This window comes from Phyllobates terribilis, unplaced genomic scaffold, assembly GCF_046119375.1.
Source record: "Phyllobates terribilis strain yellow unplaced genomic scaffold, ASM4611937v1 Scaffold_4__5_contigs__length_816908805, whole genome shotgun sequence".
Classification (NCBI taxonomy): Eukaryota; Metazoa; Chordata; class Amphibia; order Anura; family Dendrobatidae; genus Phyllobates; species Phyllobates terribilis.
Window position 1 is genome coordinate 221,897,309 of NW_027362764.1, and position 26,136 is coordinate 221,923,444.

The 26,136-nt window shown below is 40.8% G+C and overlaps 1 protein-coding gene across 4 annotated transcripts in view; it reads left to right on the forward strand.

Moving 5' to 3' along the window:
* Positions 1 to 26,136, forward strand: part of DNAJC13 (DnaJ heat shock protein family (Hsp40) member C13) — a 172,081-nt gene that overhangs the window by 54,223 nt on the left and 91,722 nt on the right. For all 4 annotated transcript variants that reach the window (XR_012320069.1, XM_073678100.1, XM_073678097.1 and 1 more), the window contains exons 3-13: positions 145 to 220; positions 2,105 to 2,254; positions 2,431 to 2,472; positions 5,182 to 5,382; positions 6,567 to 6,773; positions 9,722 to 9,817; positions 12,499 to 12,590; positions 12,718 to 12,884; positions 13,219 to 13,298; positions 19,988 to 20,157; positions 22,516 to 22,615. Coding sequence is in view for 3 of the 4 variants with exons in the window: in XM_073678100.1 (XP_073534201.1) it covers positions 145 to 220; positions 2,105 to 2,254; positions 2,431 to 2,472; positions 5,182 to 5,382; positions 6,567 to 6,773; positions 9,722 to 9,817; positions 12,499 to 12,590; positions 12,718 to 12,884; positions 13,219 to 13,298; positions 19,988 to 20,157; positions 22,516 to 22,615 (1,381 nt within the window). In the remaining variant the exon portion in view is untranslated. The remainder of the gene's footprint in view (positions 1 to 144; positions 221 to 2,104; positions 2,255 to 2,430; positions 2,473 to 5,181; positions 5,383 to 6,566; positions 6,774 to 9,721; positions 9,818 to 12,498; positions 12,591 to 12,717; positions 12,885 to 13,218; positions 13,299 to 19,987; positions 20,158 to 22,515; positions 22,616 to 26,136) is intronic.

The following is a 26,136-nucleotide window of genomic DNA, read 5'->3' on the forward strand; positions in this document are numbered from 1 at the left end:
GAAGACTGGCATAAATAGTTTAATAAATTCCTTCCTTGTGTTGCATATTGTCGTTTTGGGAAAGTTATTGTTCTTCTCCTTGGTATTTTTACTTGTTAGATCTGTGTATCTCTGTAATGGCATTTTTTGTATTTTTTTAAATAGATATAAAAGAGTATTTTCAGTGGGAACCCACGCCATAACAACATACAACCCAACCACCCTTGAAGTTACAAATCAGGTATTTAAACATGAATTTTGTGTTTATTTTTTTTGAAGTAATTGTCTTTTTTCCTGTCCAGAATGTCCATATGGTCCTCTATAAATAAAAAATGTTACTCTGTCTCAGTTCTTTTTTTTTGACCATCAGCTCCCTCTAGTGCCAGGTAAAGACATCCATTAAAATTATTTCTTTACAGGGTTATTCTCAAGTTGTGTCTTGCGCTGCACACAGCTCTCCAGTCTCTTCACTTCCCTGTTGCTGGGGGAGTGGGCAGTACTTCTTGAGTGACAGGTGTGGTTCAGTAGTTTTGTCTCACTGCTGATCTTGTGCTGCTCTGACACATTAATGGTCTGTTGGTGCTTGTACTGAATCCTACTCTGTTATCACTATATTTGCATGTAGAGAGAACAGGGCCTTTGAACAAGTGCACAGCTCTAGTGAGCGATGACTAGAACTGCTCTGGAAATGTAGTGTTCTGGTGGAGATATTGGGGCCCAAGGTCTGTGATTTTGCAGGACTGATAACCGGTCAGGAGCTGACCGAGAAGGGGAGGGAGGTGAGCAACTAACTGATGTATACAAATCAAAGGGCTGGAGAGAGGTAGCTAATATTTTAGGTGTTAACTCCTTAGCCTGTAGTGTGATTGCTGCGCATAGTCTGCCAGGCTCTGGTAGTCGATCTCCATGGTAACAAGCTGTACATTATAGAAGATAGAAGCTCACATAGCAGAATGACAGCAGATAATTTGCAATTAACTTGCTTTTTCTTTCTTTTTTCTCACGTTATGCTACTAACTTTACCAATTTCGTAACATGAGAATACATCTTTATAAGTCTATTTCTATGTGGAGGATTTGGGACTTTGTGTAAGAAAAATGATATAGTAAGAAATGAATCAGCAACAACCGTTAAACTTAATGTCATAATGATAAAAGGTGAAGATTCTTTTTAAAAGTATCCTGTCCGCTGATACATACTGCCCAAACCGTGGCCATCATGTATCAGCTCCTGGCTGTGTGAACGCAGCTATGCATGTTTGACTCTGAAACGCTGCTGCATTTCAGAGAAGAACGTGCTTTTGTTCACCTCCAGGGACCGTGCTATTAACTAGTCGTACAGGCTTGTCCCCGGCGACTTCTCCCCGCCTGCTGACACTGACTAACATGTATCTGGCTATATGCACACACAGGCAGAGGCTTGTCAGTCACTGTACGACTAGTCAATAGTGCAGCTCGGTCCCCGGCGGTGATTAAAAATGTTTTTTTCTGAAACGCTGCAACATATTAGTATAAAACATGCATAGCTGTGACCGAACAGCCAGAAGCGGATACATGATGCCCAAACCATGGGCAGCATGTGTCAGCTGACAGGTTCTCTTTAAGCCTGCTGACCTTTTTATAGTCATTTTTTTTTTTGTAAAACCATTGTCCACCAGAGAAATGAATAATTTTAATAATACACAATCATTGGTGAACTATACCTGCCGATCATACAAGCAACCCGGCAGCTGTTGTTATGGCAGGTAATGAATAGGACAGGTGATCGTGCATGCGACACGGCATGGATCCAAAGATGTGATGTCATCGGCCCCACCTTCCTCCCTATGCGGAAATGAGCTGGAATATTCTTTCTATGAGGTCCATTATGTGACAGATCCGTCAATGCCATGAGTTCCATTGTTCTGTTCCTCATACAGAAAACACAAGTGTAAACCTCTCCTAAGTAATTAATTATACTTTTATTTCCTAATAAAATATAAAAAATATAATTCATGTTGCTTTTGGTATGCATCTTAAAATATTATTTTTTCTGTGGCAGTGCAAAACTTTATTTTTTTAGTTGTTCAAGCAAAATAAATATATTAAAATGAAATGCAGTGCTGATTATAGCTTTTCTGTCTTAGTGGCCTTATGGAGACATTTGTGGCATCAGTCCTGTGGGTAAAGGGCAAGGATCAGAATTTGCCCTCACATTTCGTAAGGGCAGTGGGAAGAAATCTGAAACATTAAAGTTTTCTACAGAGCACAGAACAGAACTTCTAACCGAAGCCCTGGTGAGATATTACTGAATGGGCCTTTCTTATTCTGGAGAGCAATTATTTCCTTTGTTTGTGATTTCAGTATTTTATGGCTTGTGTGTTCTTTGAGGTTTACTTTGGTTTTGTGCTGTTTTGTAAATTCTGCATATTTGTTTTCAAGTTTTTTTTTCCTTTTGCTTTTTTTACAATAGCGATTCAGAACAGACTTTGCTGAAGGGAAGATTACTGGAAGGGCAAGTATACCATAAATAACCACAAATACAATAGCTAATAGTTATATATGTCATAGGCGACCTATTACACTAGTAATTGTTAACTAATTGGAAATGTTATGGAAGGTAATTGTTTTGTGGAATACCAAGGTGCAACATAATACATAATATAAAACTGTTAGAGCCAATGAAAATAGTAACTGCAGGGGTTAATTAAATATAGAAACTCTAGTGGGATGCGTTTTGTCACATCCTCCTGAATTCAGAGGTAATACATGTATATGATTAAGTTGCAGTAAAAGAGTGGTCCAGGCAGAAGCGTTTTTTTACGTATGTACTAGATAGCTGATAAATGCCAATGTCCAAAAACAGGGACACCCACCGATTGCTTGAAAAAGGTAGTTTTACTATGCTAGCTGTTGTACTTAGCATTGTTTCCATGTAACTGTAACTTTAATGTTGGGATTGTAGCATTGTATGGTTTTCATGCTTATTTTCCTATATATCCAGTGTGAAAAGTCGTGCCATTCTCAGAGACTATTTGTGAGACAGAGAGATTCTATAGCCACCAGTGTGGATGGATATTCTGTACTTCCTTAGGAATTGTATCAAAAGTTACAACTGGAATTTTGCTAAAAATCCCTAAAATAATCCGATTGCTCTTATCGGTCCAATATGTATTAAGTATGGAATTACCAGATTGAGGGGGATCCATATTTATATAGATAAGAAATAAATGTTTAGTATGTATACATGTGTGTGTGTGTGTGTATGTATATATATATAATATATATATATATATGTGTGTATATATATATATATGTGTGTGTATATATATATATGTATATATATATATATATATATATATATATATATATATATATATATATCTCAAAAAAATAAAGGGAACACTTAAACAACACAATGTAACTGCAAGTCAATAACACTTCTGTGAAATCTACCTGTCCAGTTATGAAGCAACATTGATTGTGAATCAATTTCTCCTGTTGTTGTGCAAGTGGAACAGACAACTGGTAGAAATGATAGGCAATTTGCATTAGCAAGATACCCCCTTTAAAGGAGTGATTCTGCAGGTGGTGACCACAGACCATTTCTCTGTTCTCATCCTTTTTGGCTGTTTTTTTGGTCACTTTTTTTCATTTTGCCATTGCTCTCACCCTTAGAGGTACAGTAGCATGAGGCGGTGTTTACAGTACAACCCACAGAAGTTGCTCAGGTAGTGCAGTTCTTCCAGGATGGCACATCAGTGCGAGCTGTGGCAAGAAGGGTAGCTGTGTCTGTCAGCACAGTGTCCAGAGCATGGAGCAGATACCAGGAGATGTGGAGGGAGCCATAGGAGGGCAACAACCCAGCACCGGGACCGTTACCTCCTCCTTTGTGCAAGCAGTATCAGGAGGAGCATTGCCAGAGCCCTGCAAAATGACCTCCAGCAGGCCACAAATGTGCATGTGTCTGCACAAACGGTTAGAAACCGACTCCATGAGGGTGGTATGAGGGCCCGACGTCCACAGATGGGGGTTGTGCTCACAGCCCAACACCGTGCAGGACGCTTGGCATTTGCCACAGAACACCAGGATTGGCAAAGTCGCCACTGGCGCCCTGTGCTCTTCACAGATGAAAGCAGATTCACACTGAGCACATGTGACAGACATGACAGAGTCTGGAGACGCCGTGGAGAGCGATCTGCTGCCTGCAACATCCTTCAGCATGACTGGTTTGGCAGTGGGTCAGTAATGGTGTGGGGTAGCACAGCCCTCCATGTGCTCGCCAGAGGTAGCCTGACTGCCATTAGGTACCGAGATGAGATCCTCAGACCACTTGTGAGACCATATGCTGGTGCGCTTGGCCCTGGGTTCCTCCTAATGCAGGACAATGCCAGACCACATGTGGCTGGAGTGTGTCAGCAGTTCCTGCAAGATGAAGACATTGAAGCTATGGACTGGCCCGCCCATTCCCCAGACCTGAATCCGATTGAGCACATCTGGGACATCATGTCTTGCTCCATCCACCAACGTCACATTGCACCACAGACTGTCCAGGAGTTGGCGGATGCTTTAGTCCAGGTCTGGTAGGAGATCCCACAGGAGACCATCCGCAACCTCATCAGGAGCATGCCCAGGCGTTGTAGGGAGGTCATACAGGCACGTGGAGGCCACACACAATACTGAGCCTCATTTTGACTTGTTTTAAGAACATTACATCAAAGTTGGATCAGCCTGTAGTGTGTTTTTCCACTTTAATTTTGGGGGTGATTCCAAATCCAGGCCTCCATTGGTTAATAAATTTGATTTCCATTGATGATTTTTGTGTGATTTTGCTGTCAGAACATTCAACTTTGTACAGAACAAAGTATTCAATGAGAATATTTCATTCTTTCAGATCTAGGATGTGTTATTTGAGTGTTCCCTTTATTTTTATTTTTTTGAGATTGTGTGTGTGTATATATATATATATATGTGTATGTATGTATGTATGTATATGTGTATGTATAATATTACACACACACATAGACTAAACATTTATTTCTTATCTTATATATAATGTGTATGTGTGTGTGTGTGTGTGTGTGTGTGTGTGTGTGTGTGTGTGTATATATATATATATATATATATATATATTATATAATATACACACTATACTCGAGTGAACAGTGAATTTCTTCTCCTATCGTATATTTACTGTCATGAGTTTGCTTTGCTTTTGTTTTAGAGGTATAACTGCTACAAGCATCACTGGAGTGATGGTAGAAAATTAGTCACTCTGGAAGTGACTCCGGGGGGAATAGACCAGATCGATCCAACAAACAATCGTGTCCTCTGCTCTTATGACTATCGGAATATTGAAGGTTTTGCAGAACTGTCCGATTACCAAGGAGGCTTCTGCATCTTGTACGGAGGTTTTAGTCGATTGGTAAGTGTTGCTGGTAGTTTCATGGCCATTTTAGGCTGTTAGGGGAGAGCTTGACAGCCCCTCTGCACATTAAATAGTCAACCTAACTTGGCATGTTGGGATAACATTAATGTCCATAGAGGCTTTAAAGGGTAACCATACTTTCAAGTAACTTTTCAGAATAAGCTGTCCTCTGTGTATACTTGAGGAATAACAGTGTATCTGGCCGTTGTATCCTGATTTTTCACCAGTTTCTTCTTTGCATGCGGTCTCTCTAATTTGCAGTTCACTGTGAGCTGGGGGAGAGACTAGCTGCTTCGATTCCTCCTGTACACAGCACAGTACACAGGGATGCATTTCTGTTCTTTATTCGTTTGTTTTAGCATAAAGAGGCAAGCTGCAACAGCATGGAGGAAATTACACAGCAGTCCTGAGCACTCTGGGATGAGACAAAAGACTTGTTAGAAAGCTCCCTGTGCTGTTTCTATTTCTCCCTTTGCCTGCTTCCTCTCCCTGCTCCTCACTTCTCCCTCCCCTCTCCATAAAATATAATGGGCTATGTCATATAACACCCACAGTCCGTTTTGTCTGAGCAAGGGGATTCATACTTGTTTTTCAGTGTGGGGGGCAAGTTCAGGAAATGGGGGAGGAGACGAAGCTATGGACGCAAAACTCCATACAGACCTAGGGCTCCAAGTGATGTAATTAGTTAGGAATGTGGTCAGTACCACCATCTGTACCAGGTTCTGTATCTGTCAAACGTAAGAATTGAAAGGTATAACCCTTAAATTAACAAGGTGACCCCTTTCCAATACTGATGATAAAGACTTATTCCCAAAATATTAAATTAAAACCCTTTTTGTGGCTGAAGGACATCAATATCACAATTCTTGCTCTTTTACACACGCACGCGCCTGAACAACTCCTCATCATGATTGTTACACACCCTTACACTGTCCGTTCCGATTTTAAATCCATAGGGTGCTTTACATTTTGCATGTTTTTGTTTGTTTTTTGCTGCATTTGTCACTTTGTTATACACAATATACAGGTAAACCTAGCTTTATATAAAGTCCTGTCTAAAAATTTGTTTCAGTTCATTAGTGAAAATGTAGGCATCGGAGTAATATATTACAGGCACTTTGAATTTTTGCAATGGAAATGTCAATGACACCACCCTGATATTTCTTGTTTTTGCCTTTCAGCATTTATTTGCTACAGAGCAAAGAGATGAAATAATTAAGAGTGCCGTAGAGCATGCTGGCAACTTCATAGGCATTTCCTTAAGGACAAGAAAAGAACCTATAGAATTTGAGCACTTTGTGAACCTTCGTTTGGGCAAATATAGCAATGATGAATCTATCACTTCATTAGCAGAATTTATTGTTCAGAAGATCACTCCAAGGCATACGGTAAGATTATGTGCCTATTACAACTGGACAAACCCTTTCAGAATTTAGCCTCTCGGGTCTCCATCTCATTGCCATAGGCCTGTCTGCTAATCATCTGACATGGTAATATGCGGGATGACAAACCTTACACAAGAGTATTTGCTGCACATGAACGGGCGGCTGTGTAGTATGTGGACATGTACAGTCCTTCTATGCTATGTTCTGGCTCTTTTGGGAGGCTCTACTCAAAACACAGTCTATATGATCAAATGCCATAATAAGATATATGGGTTCCCTTTAAAGAAAAGCTATTTTTTGTAATGCTGTCTATATCTTTTGCATTAATATTGTAATAGACTTAATTACTCTATTTTGCTGTCTTCCTGCAGAAAAAAAGATACTGAACTGTAGCTTAGATCTGTGTATGGATTTATTAACTTCTTGTGGCGGGGGGGGGGGGGAGGTGGCAGTGTCTTCAGTGTGCATATTGTGCCTCCTATATAGCAGCTACAGTGAGAAGAATGCAGTAACCTGAATCTACACAACACTCTCACTGCAATTGCAAAAGTGCTAAAGACCTATATGCAGGAGCAGCAGTCGTAAAAGCAGGCCTTGGGGACCTTCGCTTATGGGCAAGTGCTTTTTATATAGCAACCACAATGACAGGAGAGCAGGAGCGGAGTCTGTACAGCACTCACTATAATCCTACAGTCACAGTGAGAGGAGAGCAGGAGCGGAGTCTGTCCAGCACTCTCACTATAATCCTACAGTCACAGTGAGAGGAGAGGAGAGCAGGAGCGGAGTCTGTCCAGCACTCTCACTATTATCCTACAGTCACAGTGAGAGGAGAGCAGGAGCGGAGTCTGTCCAGCACTCACTATTATCCTACAGTCACAGTGAGAGGAGAGCAGGAGCGGAGTCTGTCCAGTACTCTCACTATAATCCTACAGTCACAGTGAGAGGAGAGGAGAGCAGGAGCGGAGTCTGTCCAGCACTCTCACTATTATCCTACAGTCACAGTGAGAGGAGAGCAGGAGCGGAGTCTGTCCAGCACTCTCACTATAATCCTACAGTCACAGTGAGAGGAGAGCAGGAGCGGAGTCTGTCCAGCACTCTCACTATAATCCTACAGTCACAGTGAGAGGAGAGCAGGAGCGGAGTCTGTCCAGCACTCACTATTATCCTACAGTCACAGTGAGAGGAGAGCAGGAGCGGAGTCTGTCCAGCACTCACTATTATCCTACAGTCACAGTGAGAGGAGAGCAGGAGCGGAGTCTGTCCAGCACTCTCACTATTCTCCTACAGTCACAGTGAGAGGAGAGCAGGAGCGGAGTCTGTCCAGCACTCTCACTATTCTCCTACAGTCACAGTGAGAGGAGAGCAGGAGCGGAGTCTGTCCAGCACTCTCACTATTCTCCTACAGTCACAGTGAGAGGAGAGCAGGAGCGGAGTCTGTCCAGCACTCTCACTATTCTCCTACAGTCACAGTGAGAGGAGAGCAGGAGCGGAGTCTGTCCAGCACTCTCACTATTCTCCTACAGTCACAGTGAGAGGAGAGCAGGAGCGGAGTCTGTCCAGCACTCTCACTATTCTCCTACAGTCACAGTGACAGAGCAGGAGCCGAGTCTGTACAGCACTCACTATAATCCTACAGTCACAGTGACAGAGCAGGAGCCGAGTCTGTACAGCACTCACTATAATCCTACAGTCACAGTGACAGAGCAGGAGCCGAGTCTGTACAGCACTCACTATAATCCTACAGTCACAGTGACAGAGCAGGAGCCGAGTCTGTACAGCACTCACTATAATCCTACAGTCACAGTGACAGAGCAGGAGCCGAGTCTGTACAGCACTCACTATAATCCTACAGCGCTGTGCATACTCTGCTTATTCTCTTGTCTCACTATTTCTGCTATAAAGGAGGTTGAGTACATGTACTGGACTCTGCTCCCCCTACTCAAAGCTGGTAGATCCATATACTTCCAGGTTTAAAATTAAAGGAAAGTTTAGGCATTCTTTAACTAAACTTCTAAGTTCATAAAGACCACAACAGTCAATCAGTGGACTCTATTACTTCATTTGTTCAACATTTTGCTTTGTATTATAAATAGTATTATCAAAAAGTTTTTTAGCAGCTGCTTGTCTTTGCCTAACAGAGAGGATTCCTGATCTTGCAAGTCAATATCTTTATGATATATGCCCTAATAGTATGTCATTAAGATTGAAAAAGAGAAAACACAGTAGTTTGACAATAAATGGCTTCAGCCAACCAATAACCATGAGTGGAGAAATTTTTTTTTTATCATTATTCATATTCTCTGAAACAAGGCCAAGAAAGGAAAAATTCTGCCGGGGTATGTAAACTTTTGAGCACAACTGTATGTAGTGGCCACTGTCGCGTACTGCAGATCCAATCCTATTCATTCAATCTCTACGCAGTGGATTTATCTGTGCTGTTTATCTCCCCAAATGCTAATATCTGTCCGTCGCTGGCGCAGAGAACAGCAGATGGGTGGGGGTCCAACACCCTGAATCCCCACCAATCTAATGACCTTCTGTAAGAAAAGGTTATTAGCACAAAAGTAGTGGAATAACCCTTTAAATCCTGTCTTACTAATCACGCTTTTTTCTGACTCCCTATACACTGTACAGCGTGTAAGCTTTAGATCTTTTTAGTGGTTTTAGTTATTAGTTTATCCACTTCTCTTTGTATGTTTTGTATGTGACGTTGATTCAACTCATCTGTGTCATTATTAGTTTCTGGATTTAGCGGTCTCTTTTAGATGCTCTGTCTCTTGAACATTTTGAACATGATGCTTTGAAAAATACTTTGCTGTGTATTTTGTTGGCTTACCAGGGCTGTCAAGGTAATAATTGAGTTCTTATATTCCAGAAACATCTTGTCGTCTAGAATTCTATTAGGAGGAAGTTGTAGAAAAGCAATAATTTAATTATGCCGTATTTTTTAGGAGCCTGTGAAGAGATTATTAGCACTTACTGAAACTTGTTTAGTGGAACGGGACCCAGCAACCTACAACATTGTAACACTGAAACCACTCGGAGAGGTGAGCCCCCATTGTTCTTTGTGATTCTAACCCATTCTATATTTATTTTATATTGCACCATTAATTCCACAGCGCTTTACAGACCTTATCGGCAATGTCCACATTGGGCTCACAATCTAGAATATATATACAAGAATTGGTTATTTTCCTTAAAGCTGAAAATGCAGTTTTAGTCATCGGCCATGAACCTTAAAGGAGTATTCCCATCTCCAAGATCCTATCCCAATATGTAGTAGGTGTAATAATAATATTAGCAAATACCTGCAATTAGAAATGTAGTATAGTATTTTTGATTCACTATGTCTATTTCCTCATGTGCAGGTATTGCAAGACCTTGGGTATCCATGGTTACGTCCACTAATAAAGTGACAGCTAGCTGCTAGTGGTCGTAACCGTGGATACCTAAGGTCCTGTATTGCCTGCACATGAGGTAAGAGACACAGCGAATCAAAAATACTATACTATGTTTCTAATTGGAGGTATTTGCTAATATTATTATTGCACCTACTACATATTGGGATAGGATCTTGGAGATGGGAATACCCCTTTATCTCCTAGTTTGGGGAAATACTGTAAATAAATAAAATATACTCTTTCTACAGCAGACATAATTGAGCTGAGCAATGCTAGGATTCAGTCTTCTTAGCTCTTCTGTGGTTAAACACTGGGCACCCTACAATCCCATGTACTAAATCTGAAGCAAATGTTTGTGTGCTGTCCACTTGGCTGCCAACTTGGAGGGAATCTGTCACCCATTTGAGCGATCTGACCTAATAATATGGGCATACAGGTTATAACCTGCTGAAAAAAAGTCATCCCTGTATGCCTCATATCAGATGTCTTGAGGTGGAAAAATCATGTTTTTTTGCTTTATGTAGATGAGCTCTTCCAGGTTGTGGGGGGTTTGCTGCCCCGAAGATAACACTGCTTCTGTACTTCTTTATCCAATGTTTCTCCTCCCACATCGTCACTGTGTCGTAAGGTGCGCGGCCGGATATCCTACACGCACTCCTCTTCAGTTTTCCGCCCTTCTATGGCCATTGTCTTCACTTTTTTTTGTTCTGCGCAGGCGGAGAGTTACCGTAACTTCCGTTCCCAGTGTTCTCTGACACGCAGAAAAGGTGCAAATGAGATGCAGGGTGGGAGGAAGGAAGTCAAGAGTTTACCTTTTCTGCGCGCCAGAACTGAAGTTACACAGTGGGAACGGAAGTTACAATGACTCTCCGTCGCCTGCGCAGAACAAAAGTGAAGCCAATGCCCAGAGAATGGCGGTACAGGAAAGAGAAGTGACGTCAGTCTGTATTCGCAGGCGCGGGATTTCCAGCCGCGCACCTGACGTCACATGGACTCACTCACTATGTGGGAGAGAAAACTAGGATAATGAAGTGAGAAGGCAGCATTACCTTCGTGGCAGTGTGCGCCCCATATCAAGCACAAAGCAAAACACAACGATCGATTTGTCATCTGTATTAATCAAAATTTAAATACTCATTGAAAGACCAAAAGTTGGTAGTAGGGGTGGTATACATTCACATAAGAACATGGACACACATTACATAGTGACAAATGCATACTTGTGCAAAATATTTTCTCATAAAGAGTAGAATGTATAATCCGTGCACAATGGCAAAGCCCCCAGTATTCATCCACCACAATTATATCCTATTGTGCCTGGGTCTATAATTATAACCTGAACTATTAGAATGTCATTATGCACAATGGGCTGGCAGGTTTACCTATAAATGATGTAAAACAGGACTCCTATATGGATGTGCATCCACCCCTGAATGAAGTGAGGCAGAGTTATCTTCCAGGCAGCGTACGCCCGATAGTCTGGAAGAGAGGTCATTTACATGAAGCGATAAAAGATGATTTTTCCACAACAAGGCATCTGATATGAGTAATACAGGGAGGAGTTTTTCAGTAGATTCTAACCTATGTCCATATTAATGGGTCAGATCGCTCAAATGTGGTGACAGATTCCCTTTAATGTATATTTCCCATAGCAAATAGAATATCAGAAATTTTATATTTTTAATTTACTATTTCTTTCTAATTTACTTCTTACTATAAATAATTTCAATTCTCCATAATGAAGGGAGTTTAAATTTTTGCTTGCTGCTCATTGCCTAGGTTACCGGCCACCACTGCAGTCTAGCAGTGGAGGGCAAACGTGCATTGCTTACACTCTTTTTTCCAATAGAGTTTACAAGAGCTATTCTGGAGTTTTCTGAATCACTAGAGTTCTAGTTGACTCCTGATCCGGACAGTTTCAGGGCTCTATGCACTGCCGATGCTGCAGAGGCAAAGCTGTCTGATATGGCGGCCCTGGAGAGCTCACAGGTTGGGCCATCTGACCTGTGCAAAACCTCTTGGCCGAACAGTTTATCAAGCCGGAGCGCAGAAACCCCCGGCAAGTAGGAGGCTGGGAGTGGTACTAGCTACAACACCTGTAATCTTGACAATTATCTATGTTAGCATAGCTGATCTCTCAGAGTGTTGTAATGGCCGATCACTGTCACTTGGCTTTTTCCATTTCTTCCATTTATCTCGAATTTGAGAAGCCCCTTGCTCTTGGCATCAGTTGGAATCTCAGGGGTTGGACTAATCAAAAGTAAAGAAAATCCTATTTAATTTATTTAAATGGTCTGACAATACAATTCTTTTTTTTTTTCCTATAGATTTTTGCACTTGTGTATGACCCGGAAAACCCCCAGCTCTTTACTATTGAGTTTATCAAAGGTCAAATTCGAAAATACTCCTCAACTGAAAGGTACGCTGCATTTACTTCTGCGTTCGTCTATTTTCAGTGAAGTCTTTAAGGAGAATACTAATATATGATAAAATAAATTTAAAGAACTTGAAAAGTTGAGAATTTCAGTGCGTAACTTATTTTGCAGAGATTCCTTGCTGGCGAGCCTTTTAGATGGGGTTAGAGCTTCCGGCAATAGGGATGTCTGTGTCAAAATGACTCCAACACAGAGAGGCCAACGGTGGGGTCTTATGAGTGTTCCTGTGGATGAAGAGGTGGAAAGTCTTCACCTGAGGTTTCTTAATACTCCTCCAAGTAAGTAGACCTAATAATTTTTCATATAATTAATATAATAATCATTTCTCTGTTAAGGCAGATTCAGATTTTACAGTACAAGCTGCATCCAATATTAAATAGATCGGTTAGACCTGATGAGACTGGTATACTTTGAAAATCACTGTCTGTATGGATTCCACTTTGCACCATAATGACAGTCAAGGTTCATGTTGCAAGACAAATCTGCTGCTTTTTGCAACTTGCTGGTGACAATGCAGCCACAATGGCTTTCTTTAAGGTGTGATCGCATAGTGCGATCTTTTGCCAGGTAGTACAGATGTTTTTATCTTTTCTTATTCTCTCTCTTGTACAGATGGAGTGTTTGCTGATGCAGTCTTTAGGTTCAATTCCAACATTTCTTACAGTGGAGTTCTGCATGCAGTAACACAAGATGTAAGTTTATTTAGTATGTTTATAATGTGAAGTAGAGTTTAGACTTTTCTGTATGTTTTTTTTAAAGCCATGATAAGTGCGTGCAGCAGGGGTAGGCATCCCTGCTGAGTAAGAGATCTACTATAATAATTCTATGGTCTTAATATTTTCCTTGAAGAATATAGAGGTTAACATCATGCACAAGGTGCTATTTTCACACACACATACAGTATATGTTTCAGTCGGGCATTGGAAGACTATATTCACACCACTTTGTGATATATGGTCACCATTCAAAAATTAATCCATAGGCAGTAATAGGCCTGACATAAGTTTCTTGCACTGAATAGGACCGAAGCATAGTACGTCTGATTGTGCATGCAGCCACGCACAGATGTGTTGACATAACTTGATTGGAGTTGCTCACCTCCTGATGTGAATGTGAGTGGTGCTGGACAAATCCTTTAAGCTGGTCGGCAGGGCGTTGATAGTCAGATGCCTAATGAGGAAATGTCCATGACTAGTTCTAACGGTCGGCTATCAGTCACTGAAAACCCCTTGAATGGATTATTCAGCTGATAAAATGTTTATGGTACACGAACAATAAGAAATGTTCTGTTTTTTTCCTATGATGATGTAAAATTGTGTCAAAGATGAGCGGATTGATCCGTGGAAGATCAACTTAAAGTTGAATTTTCTCAAAATCTGAGGTCCCCATTAAATTCAGCAGTTTAGAATTTGATAAAAAAATAAATAAATCACACAATGTTAAGAAAGCATGCTAATGACGTCCAGTCCCTATAATGTCCTGCAGCCAATCAGGTGGACTATCCCATCCAGTATAAAAGATGTTGGCCAGCAAAGGACTTCCATTTTAGACTTTTACAGCATAGAGCTAGGAGGTCGGAGAGCACAGCTCACTACACACAGGGGTAAAAAAGGGTCTAGGTCTGATTATGTTGTGCTACTGCAGTGCAGAAAAATGTTAAAAGTCCAAAGATTCAAGTGATAGGGAGGTGTCGGCCCGCAGTCAGTGTGACTTAATTGATCTGTGATTTACTGCACCTTAATCACAACTATTTTATTCTTCACACACTGCAAACAAGGAGGGCAGTTCGATACCAATCTACCCTATTTTTTCTACTAATTCAAAATTTTTGAAACTAAGGTCCTGATTTATCATGGTCTCTGCGCGTGGTTTTTGATTCAGCAGTCTGACTGAATCAGTGACGCCGGCCGGGATTATGGGCGGGGGAAGGGGTGAATATTCATTTCGCCTTTACATGTGCACTGGCAAAGCCAAGCGTATGTAAATGCCAAATGAATATTCACCCCACCCAGCCAGCGTCACTGATTGGATGCAGTCAGACTGCTATGTCACTCGCCCGAGGATCGCATTGCAATCCTCAGACTGAGGATTGCAATGCGATCTTCGGGCATACGGCAGTCTGACTGAATCAGTGACGCCAGTGCAGCGGGGTGGGCGGGGGAAGGAGTGAATATTCATTTGCAATTTACATATGCTTGACTTGCCTGCACGAGTCAATAAATTTGTCCGGAGCTTACAGCAGCACAATGGGCCACGTAGAGAAATAAAAGATACATATCCTGAAGGGGCTGCCGAAGCCCTATTTCAGGACACTAAAATATTGCAGTAAATAGAGACATTTATCGGTGCCTTTTTGGCCATTACGTGAGCACTGCCCAGCACGTTTGTTTCCGTATTTTTCCAGGGGTTGGCTAAATGTATTAAAGAATTTTTAGAAGCAAATTATGTACTGTATGTTAAACCAAACTGTGGCACTGGCAACGGGCGTGGTAGTGTGAGGGGGGAAAAAAAAACTTGCCACTAATTTTTTTTTCAAAAGATGTGCTTAATGCTAATGTCAATAAAATGTTTTGGAGTGGACTGCACTGCCTGGTGATTTGCATTATTTAGTAACATAACCTATTATATGGGTTGAAATAGTCATACACCTTAGATAGGTGAGCGCTGATGTTGGCCTAATGCAGGGGTACACAACCTGTGACCTGCAATACCCGTTTGTAGGGTCCTCAAACCACTGGCGGACCCAGACAGAAAAGGGCCACTGTGCAAAACAATATACGGGCCCTTTGCAGCCCATGAGCTCCTAAAAATACAAAATTGCACCTGTTTTTGAGGTTGAAATGGGCCCCTTTACCTCTTGGGCCCCTGGTTGCACCAATGATATGTCCACCCCTGCCACAAAAATTTGCTTAGTCTCTCGTTAAATGTATTTTCTTTGTTGTGGAGAAGAGAAGTGGTCTATAGCACTGTGAGGACAGGTAATTATGTCTTTCATTCTGGGCTACAAACTCTTAAGAAGGGTACCTCTACCTTCCTGATAGGTGGGAGCCCTATAAATGGAGCCAGCACCTTTTGCACATCTATTGCACATACTTTCGATATGCAGTAAATGTCTCAGAAGGTAATAATACTTTAGTAATATTGCTGCTCATGGGGTTGGTTCGAGCGGACAATGTGGCTTTCAGGCTTAAAAAGTATGTGCACCCCTGGACTGATGTTTTATTTTCAGACTTTCTTTTTATTACAAATATAATTACTGTTAGCTACATGAACAATAGTGATCTTACTAGATGTGCTGTCAGTCCAAGTATAAAGTAGAAAAGTTATCTGATGCAGAGTATGATGAATGTCAGCCAGCTGGTACTATAAAAATAAATGTTGCATGCAAATCGTGCTGTAGATATAGAGACGTAAAAGCCTCCATCAAGATATGAAGAAATCTTCTAATGCATAATAAATGAATCCTATTGCTGCATTATTTATAGATAGTATTTATTGGGTGTGCCCATTCTGAGAATGATTCGAAACTTTAGCATTATGTTCTAAACAGACGTTTGCAAATGTTTAAATATTCTTTATAGTTAAATGGATTCGTCAATTATCCCCGGCCCTGAGTGACAGCCAGCCGCAATGCACAGCCAATGTCAGTCTGGGCTGGGGGCTCTATACTCAGAGCGATGACTGTACCCGCGGAGCCCCCGCCCCCATGACTGAAACCGAATGCTGGCGGGGAGAATAAAGTTAATTTTCTCTCCACTGCATTCAGCTGCGTGCGGGCGCCAGGCAGCATAATGACACTGTTAAACTGCAGATTAACTGCATATCTGCAGGTTTGACACTCCCCTTGAGAAAACGTGCGAAACGCGCATCCGGGGGTGGTCATGGTGGTCTTTATGGTCTTGTGATCACATCATGGGTAAGCAGTGATTTCACTAAGCTCTACTTTAATGGATTAGCTTGGTTTAATAGTGGTCAATAGTGATGAGCAAACGTGCTCGGATAAGGTGTTATCCGAGCATGCTCGGGTGCTAAAAGAGCATCTTCGGTGTACTTGAAAAATAGGTTTGAGTCGCCACAGCTGCATGTCTCATGGCTGTTAGACAGCCGCAACACATGCATGCATGGATTGCCTGTTTATTGGTGAATCCATGCATGTGTTGCGGTGACTCAAACCTATTTTTCGAGCATGCTGAAGATACTCTATTAGCACCCGAGCATGGTCTGTTAACCCCTTATCCGATTACGTTCGCTCATCACTAGTGGTCAATTTCAGATGATACATATACACTGCTCAAAAAAATAAAGAGCACACTCAAATAACACATCCTAGATCTGAATGAATTAAATATTCTCATTGAATACTTTGTTCTGTACAAAGTTGAATGTGCTGACAACAAAATCACACAAAAATCATCAATGGAAATCAAATTTATTAACCAATGGAGGCTTGGATTTGGAGCCACCCCCAAAATTAAAGTGGAAAAACACACTCAATGCTGATCCAACTTTGATGTAATGTCCTTTTAAAGAAGTCAAAATGAGGCTCAGTATTGTGTGTGGCCTCCACATGCCTGTATGACCTCCCTACAATGCCTGGGCATGCTCCTGATGAGGTTGCAGATGGTCTTCTGTGGGATCTCCTCTAGGATGGCACATCAATGCGATCTGTGGCAAGAAGGTTTGCTGTGTCTGTCAGCGTAGTGTCCAGAGGCTGGAGGCGCTACCAGGAGACAGGCCAGTACACCAGGAGACGTGGAGGGGCCGAAGAAGGGCAACAACCCAGCAGGAGGACCGCTACCTCTGCCTTTGTGCAAAGAGGAACATGAGGAGTACTGCCAGAGCCCTGCAAAATGACCTCCAGCAGGCCACAAATGTGCATGTGTCTGCACAAACTGTTAGAAACCGACTCCATAAGGGTGGTATGAGGGCCCGACGTCCACAGATGGGGGTTGTGCTCACAGCCCAACACCGTGCAGGACGCTTGGCATCTCATTTCTTTGAAGGGCCACACAGCCCTCCATGTGCTCGCCAGAGATAGCCTGACTGCCATTAGGTACCAAGATGAGATCCTCAGACCCCTTGTGGGACCATATGCTGGTGGACTGGCCCGCCCGTTCCCCAGACCTGAATCCGATTGAGCACATCTGGGACATCATGTCTCGCTCCATCCACCAACGTCACGTTGCACCACAGACTGTCCAGGAGTTGGCGGATGCTTTAATCCACGTCTTGGAGGAGATCCCACAGGAGACCATCCGCAACCTCATCAGGAGCATGCCCAGGCGTTGTAGGGAGGTCATACAGGCACGAGAAGCCACACACAATACGGAGCCTCATTTTGACTTGTTTTAAGAACATTACATCAAAGTTGGATCAGCCTGTAGTGTGTTTTTCCACTTTAATTTTGGGGGTGACTCCAAATCCAGGCCTCCATTGGTTAATAAATTTTGATTTCCATTGATGATTTTTGTGTGATTTTGTTGTCAGCACATTCAACTTTGTACAGAAGAAATATTCTCATTGAATACTTTGATTCATTCAGATCTAGGATGTGTTATTTGAGTGTTCCCTTTATTTTTTTGAGCAGTGTATGTTACTTGGCAGCCATTTTTCTGCAAGCATTGCATACATTGTACCTATACCTTAGATCTTACCTGACCTACCACCACCTCTTTTTCTTTACTTGATTTATCTTCTTTGTTCAATCCTCACACTTGTCTTTTTTTTTTTTTGTATCGTTTAAATTTTTAAATGTTAAATAAAAGTGGTTTTATATTTTTCTGTGAGCATTTTCTTTGTATTCATATATAGGTTGATATCTGCAGATTAATAGCGTTATTTGTGGTGACAAGTTCCCTTTAAAGGGGGCTATCTAAGATCAAAAGAAAGAGGTTGCTTTCCCAGGAGGAACAGCACCTCAAGTGAATGGGTCTAAATTGCAGTACGTGAAACAGCCCACATACAAGAGTGGCACTCTTTGCATGACAAAAAGTTTATTTTTCCTTAAATAAAATATAACTCTTATAAAGTTTATTATTGATATTTTTAGCATAATGAAATGTGTATCACTGTAGAACAAAGACCTTTGCAAAACATGCAGCAATATTTGTATAGGGCATCATTCAGACATGCATAAAAACATGGACCGTTGTGCATCAGTATTTTGGATCCGATTTTCTCGAGCGTCAGTGTCCATTTTTATCATTGAGGGTTTCATCAGTGATTTTTCACGAAAAAAAAAAAAAAATAATTGCAAGGCTTCTCCTATTCATTGCAATGTTATTAATGGTCAGCGCACCATCCATGCTCATAGATTGTAAGCTTTCAAGCACGGCCCTCACTCCTCTTGGAATCTGTTGAATTGTGTGTTTACTCTGTTATGTCTTTGTACACATTCCCTCGGAAATGTAAAGAGCTGTGGAATATGTTGGTGCTATAGAAATAAAAATTATTATCCATGCCATCCTTGTTCTGTCCGTCACACATCCATAGGCTTGTATGGGTAATTTTGATCTGTAACTTCGATCAAAACCAGTCACCACTCCATCTGCAAAAAAAACATGGACATGTAATTAGCTCCATAGACTTGAATAAGTATGTGTATGTGTTCTCTCTGAAAAATCACAGATGTCTGAATGAAGCCTGAATTAGAGAAGTTCAGCGTTCCAGGAAAAAAATAAGAAAAATCTGCAAATGTAATAAAGAAAAAAAAAAAAAAAGGAGGGGGACAATAGTCACTAATGCTTTAGCTGAAATTGCGGATTTGGAGAAATAGTAGCATATATAAGATTAAAATATAATGCTATCTGTCTTATTCTCATCTTCAAGTTTTTGTACTAGTGACTAGAATTTTTTTTCTTTTGATGTATGTATCTAGCACAAAGTGTATGCTGTTCTTGTATTAGATTTTCTCCTATAAACCCATAATTTATTGCACCCATGTAGTGAAAGAGAGATACTTTTAAACAAGGATACTGTTTATATGACGGTAATGGGTCAGGTCAGGGTTTAAGGTTACGTAGTCTATAATAATCCTCCTAATTTTTGTTTCCGCTGTATGCCAGTCACAAAATACAGAACTGCAAAATCCAAGCTGTACTCTCCGAGCATTTAGCAGTATCCGATAGTATTTATTTGTATTTTTGAGACACTCCTTTATTTAAAGTGTCCTATATCAGGTGCCTATAATAAATAATTGTATCATATGCATCATTTTACTTTGCACTTTCATTTTCCTTTTTGTTCTTCTTCCCACGTAATATAATGTCACACAAAAATGATAATTTGTATTTGATATATTTGTTTCTTGTTATTGTTATTATTGTTGTTTCTTGTTCTTGTTGTTTGATTCTTGTTATTGATATATTTGCTTCTTGTATAGGGCCTGTTCTCTGAAAATAAGGAGAAGTTAATAAATAATGCCATAACATCTTTGCTCTCCCAAGAAGGAGACCAGACCGCATCTAATGCAGAGCTGGAAAGTCAATTCCAGGCAGTCAGACGATTAGTGGCTTCAAAAGCCGGATTCCTGGCCTTTACTCAGCTACCAAAGTAAGTGGCGGACACAGTAATAATCTGTCTTGAAACCGATTTGTATTATTTGAACTTTTCTGTTTTTTTTTTTTTTTTGTTTTTTTTTAACAGTCATCACTTTACCAATTTTGACATTTAGTGCTTGCAGAGCCACAGGCAAAGTGGTCTCATGATTGTATTAGATAATTTAATAGGGGTATTATTAGATTATTTAAAGATTTTCTCTGAGAATGTGATTAAAAATGTCTACCATCACATTTCAAGCTGTGAACTGCCCTAGTTACCTGTTAGGACGAGTTGCAGACTGAAGAAACACTGCTTGAGATATGTGTCTCAACTGTCAGAGGACCAGCATCATCAGGAAACATACCTGATCTGCTCAAACAGTCAGGGACCAGGGCTGTGAAAGAAGAAAGGAAAAAAATATTCTTCTCAGCTGACTAAGCACAACGGGCTTAATTCCTCTAGCTTCAGTCCTGCTCTGTGCTCAGTAAGTCTCTGTGCCATGCAGTAAAGCTGTCACACTGACTGAGCAGAATAGGTTTACAAATGAGCACAGCGCATTATGAAGCTGAAGAAGAAAACACGTGCTCATTCAGCAGAGGAAAAGATCTTATTTTTTTTATCCTGTCACAGCCCTGCTTCACGGCTGAGTAGGCAGATGGGGTCACGATGCTGCTCCTCTGACAATTGACATGTTTGGAGTAGTGTATCTTTGTGCTCTAATCCATCCTGACATTTGACTAGAACAGGTTGTAGCTTGAAATATGTGATACTGGCCATTTGTATCACATCCTCTGAGAAACCCTTTAAAGTGTATCTTTATCCAAAATCTCAGGTTTGACTGATATACCTAGCCATGTTTAAAAGATCTTAAATGGCTTAGACATTGATTTACAGCAGACCTGGTCAAACTTCGGCGGATCAGGACTGCGAAAGGGCATGAAACAGTGGCTCTCGTACATTGCAGCCGCCCTCCGAACCCCCATCTTGGTTTTATCGGTATGTACATCCTCAGGTGAATATAATAGTAGAGGAGGGAGCCATCCTTTCTACTTTAATTTCCCCATTTAGAGTTCGGGGCTTTTCCGGGGTGGAGAGCTGCTGCAAAATAACGTTGTCAGTGTGGTGCCATAACAACCTAATCCTAAATTGACATACTGTCTACTACAAATCCGCATCCCTGGTCAATTTGCACTGCAGGTTTTCTCCACGTTCTTAAAATGCTGCTACTGTAATCCACTGTGTATTCACCTCTTATAAATTTACCATTATTATTGTTCTTACAAATTATTTTTGGTGTCTGTTTAAACAATACACTTGTAACAGTTCTGTCATCCAGTGAGAAATGACAGCATGTATGAACAATTTTTCCAATAAATGTAAAAAGAAATGTGAATTCTTGTCCAGTCAGGGGGGGAGCATTGCATCCATGGCCCCGGCTTTTAGTTTTCATAGTGTAACTAAGATATACTGTAGATTAGATGATATGATCATCCTGCATGACCTAAATGTATGATGTCTCCTGGTCTTTATTGATTTGGAAGTGGAGGTTAGAAAAGTAAATGGAGTAAATGAAATCCATTATACCTTCTGTCTAAAACGTAATAATCTTATTGTAAGGCTGCTGTAATCAGCACCAGTACAGACTGATGGACCATTTTCTGGGTGCATGGGAAAATACTGCTGATGATAATGCATAGTATCCATTGTGATTCCATGCCACATTATTATGGTTTGGTAGAATTCTGATCACAGAAGACTGCGATACAGGTTCTTAGTTTGATGCGTAAATGATGAAATGCTAGCCTACCATACCAATTATGCTGCCTAAACCATAGGGAGTATGAAACTTTTTCTGGATGTACTTGAGTCGACTGCAGCCATTAGATTAGCGCCGATTGGCTACACACAAGCTAATCGGCGGTCGTTTAATGGCTTGTTTAGCCCGACCCACCACACTTCCTTCTGCACAGAACAATAATTTTGTGTGCATAGAATGTCATATATCTGATTAATGAAGGCTGGTGGTTGTTTTTTTTTATATATATATCTTATGTATAGTACATTTTTCATGAATTTGCTTGGCCACGCCTACTCCTTGCTAGATCCTGCCCTCTTTTCAAAAAGTTGTTAAAAAATTTTCATTGTTTCCTGCATTTCTATAGCAGAAACCTGGCGACTATTACTCGATGATCTTGGTCATAAGTGTTCATTGAAATATCACAGTTTCACCGTATACAATAGATCTACAATGAAGAAGCCTGTGCCTGTTTCATGCTCCTTGTGATTCGGGTGGCATGAATCTCCTGACAGGTTCCCTTTAAATGTTTACATTTCCTGCATTGGTGATGGCTTGTTTCCATTGATTTGAAGGTTTCGGGAACGTCTAGGAGTAAAAGTAGTGAAGGCTCTAAAGAGGAACAATGATGGTGTGACCCACGCTGCTATTGACATGTTATGTGCGCTTATGTGTGTAAGTATTCAGCTATGCTCCCTCATGGGAAACAAACTGCTAATTTCTGGTGCTAAGACTTAGTTTTCCTATCGCTGACAATGGTAAAAATTCCTAAATGTGCTGTATATTTATGTGCTTGTGGACCTTTGACAGTGACTGTGATGTCTGTACCTGATATTTTGATGGCTAGATTTTATTGTTTTTTGTAAAGGTAGATTTAGTATAACTTATAACTGATTACGTAAATCCCAGCTCCCTCTAGGAGTCCATGAGATGATCGCACTAAGTCATTGATGGCCAGTGTCATTGGACCCTTGGACGCCTAAAAAGCAAGAAGGAACTGGGATTTAGATGGATAAATTCTGAGTTATACGGACTCATAACTTTATATTTATTTAATCCTGTTTTATGGTATAATTTGCTGTCACAAGCAAAGTCATGTTGTATGTGGAAGGTACCCCATTTCTGAGGAAATGTAAAAGAAAGAAAAAAAAAAATAATTCAGTTTTATTTTTAAGTTCCAATAAAGGTAATGTGTATATACTAACATAGCAAAGGCCTTTCTCTCTGCGCTTTTCATATTATTTATTTTACTCACTTAGCGCCATTAATGTCACAGCCCTTCACAGACATTATCTGCACTGTCCCCATTGTGTTTGGACTGTGGGAGGACCATCATTATCTTGGAGTGTGTGAGGAAACCGGAATAAACCCACGCAAACACAGGTGTAGAAGTTGTCCTTGGTAGAATTTTACCCAGGAACTCAGCGCTGCAAAGCAACATTGCTGACCACTGAGCCATAGAACTGCCCCATATTAAAATCCATATTTAAATTACCTCTTTGCATTATTGATAATTGTGGATATTGCATTAACAAATTTTACAATAGGTTTTAGAACTTAATTTAAAACTGGATCCAAAGCGATAAATTAGAGAAGGTGGTTAATATTTCATTGGTGTAGTCCCGACTCCTGACACCCATGGCAGTCAGCTGAATTGGAAGTGCCACGGTGCCCTAGAGAGCATTGTTGGCTCGGCCACCGTGTCGCTCATGCAAACATAGTCGTTCCTAACAATATGCCATCAAGGTTAAAGTCCCAGAAAACCCGATTTCATATGGAGCACATAACGTAATTTTTCCGAAAAAGGTAAATGGCTACTTGGGTTTATTTTTTTTAATTAAACAAGCAATGCTAAATGTTTGATCTTGTGATGTAATGTAATTTTTATAATATTAAATTTTTTTTTCTATCGATATATTATTCGCTTAGGACATCTGTTATTAAAAATATATTTTTTTGTAAATCTTTGTTAGTCAAAAGGTATATGAATAGACTTTTATTTTTATAGCTATAATTGCTTTATTAGATTTCAGTGTTACAGCTTTGGATATTTTGCTTAAAGGGCACCTAACAGCTGATCCATACTACCACAACCACAGGCAGCAGAGACCAGCTCTGTCATTTCAGCCAGGTATGTTTTACCCTGAAACTCCATAGTGTTACAGAGGAAACTCGCCTTTACATGCCAGCCAGGAAGCATGCAGCTTGGATGGCTAGTCAAAGAGGCTGGTGCACGCTGGCTTTTCTCTCCCCCTCGCAGCTGAGCTCGAGGTCTTTAACTACAGGTGTATAGGGAGAGACCTGTTGCTCAAGTGTAGTGGGGTGGGGAGAAGCTACTGGGGCCTGGCCTCTTGGACTAGTCTCCAGAGCCACACGTTCCCCAGCAGGCTTTTAAATGTATATTTTCTTTGAAACATTGCAGCATTTCGGAGTAAAATATGCCTGATGGAAGTGAGATAGCCAGTATGTGATTCATGCTGCAAGTGGCTTAAGCAGCATGAATTAACAGTCAGGTTCACTTTAAAAAAAAACAAAACTGTTTCAATGTTTGTTTGTTTTTCCCTAGTAAGGATATGAAACTTATCTTCTCTAATTATATACTTCAATAAGGCAAAATTATAAAGCTGCACATACCACTAGCATATCCAATTTTATGTTTTATTCATCAGATCTGTTTCTGATGCAAAACCTAAACAGATTTAACCTCACAAGCAGATATGATGGACTAGAACATACAATTGGATTTACCAGTGATGAGCGCCGCCTTATTTTTACATTATTGCAGTATAAAGTTGAGCACCATCTGTCTGGCCAAAAACCTGAAAAGAGTGGATTCCGTAACTAAATACTACGTGTGAAATAGTCTTAGCGTTTTTCTTTCATTCCAGTGGCGACTGAGTTTCCTTTCCCTGTGGAATCAGATTATAGTTGCTGTTTTTAGAAGTTGATGAGGAGGAAGGAGATAAAGACACGGAAAGACAGAATACTGCTTAAAAATGCCGGAAAATCATACAACGGCCAGAAATAGTGGTACTTGTTAAGGACACGCACAACAGGTTATTCTGAAAAGGAGTTAATCTTGTTAATTAGTTCCATCTTTAGGTGGGCCATTGAAGCCGTGCCCACTTAGCGGGTTAGTAATGTTTTGTCCTGTTGTATACCGGGCACAGTGTGAAAGCTTCTTCTGCAGACTTGTCCTGCAGTCGCACACCGCATAGTGAGGAGGAGGGAACATAGCTGATCTCCTGAGACATGCAGTAAAGCTTTCTTCACATACTCTAATGTGTAAAGTTTTAGGTAGGTGTGGAAATAATGCTGCAATGTAACCGCTTTCAAAAATAGAAGTGCGAACAAAAGAGAAATATAGATAGAATCAATATTTGCTGTCACTGCTTTTTGCCTTCAAGATGGCATAATTTCTTCTACGTACACTTACACTCAGTTTTTGAAGGCACTTAGCTGGGAGGTTGTTTCAGACATCTTAGAGAATTAACCACAGATCTTCTATGGTTGTTGGCTTGTGCAAATAATTCTGTCTCTTCGTGTAATCCCAGACAGACTCAATGATGTTGAGATCAGGGCTCTGTGGAGGCCATATCCTCACTTCCAGGACTCCTTGTTCTGGTTCTTCTTTATGGTGAAGATTAGTTCTCAGTGACATTAGCTGTATGTTTGGGGTCATTGTCGTTCTGCAAAATAAATTTGGAACCAATCAACTGCCTTTCTGATGGTATTACATGATGGATACGTATCTGCCTGTATTTCTCAGCTTTGAGGACACCATTCATGCTAAACAAATCCCCAACTCCATTTGTTGAAATGCAGCAGCAAACTTGCCAGGAATCTCCACCATCCTTCACTGTTGCCAGCAGACACTTATTATTGTACCGCTCTGCCGCCATTTTTCTGCAACCTAGTTTGTTTTCATGCATTATTGAGTCTCTTAGCTTTGTTTCCATGTTGAAGGTATGGCTTTTTTTATCGCAATTCTTCCATGAAGACCACTTCTGGTCAGACTTCTGAACAGTAGATGGGTGTAGCTGGGTCCCGCTGGTTGCTGCTAGTTATGAGCTGATGGCATTGCTGGACATCATCTGATTTTGCATTGAAGTAAACATGACGTGACCTTCATCTATAGCACTGTTTTCTTGGCCAACTGCATCCACGCTCCTGAACTTTGCCCATTTCTTTGTGCA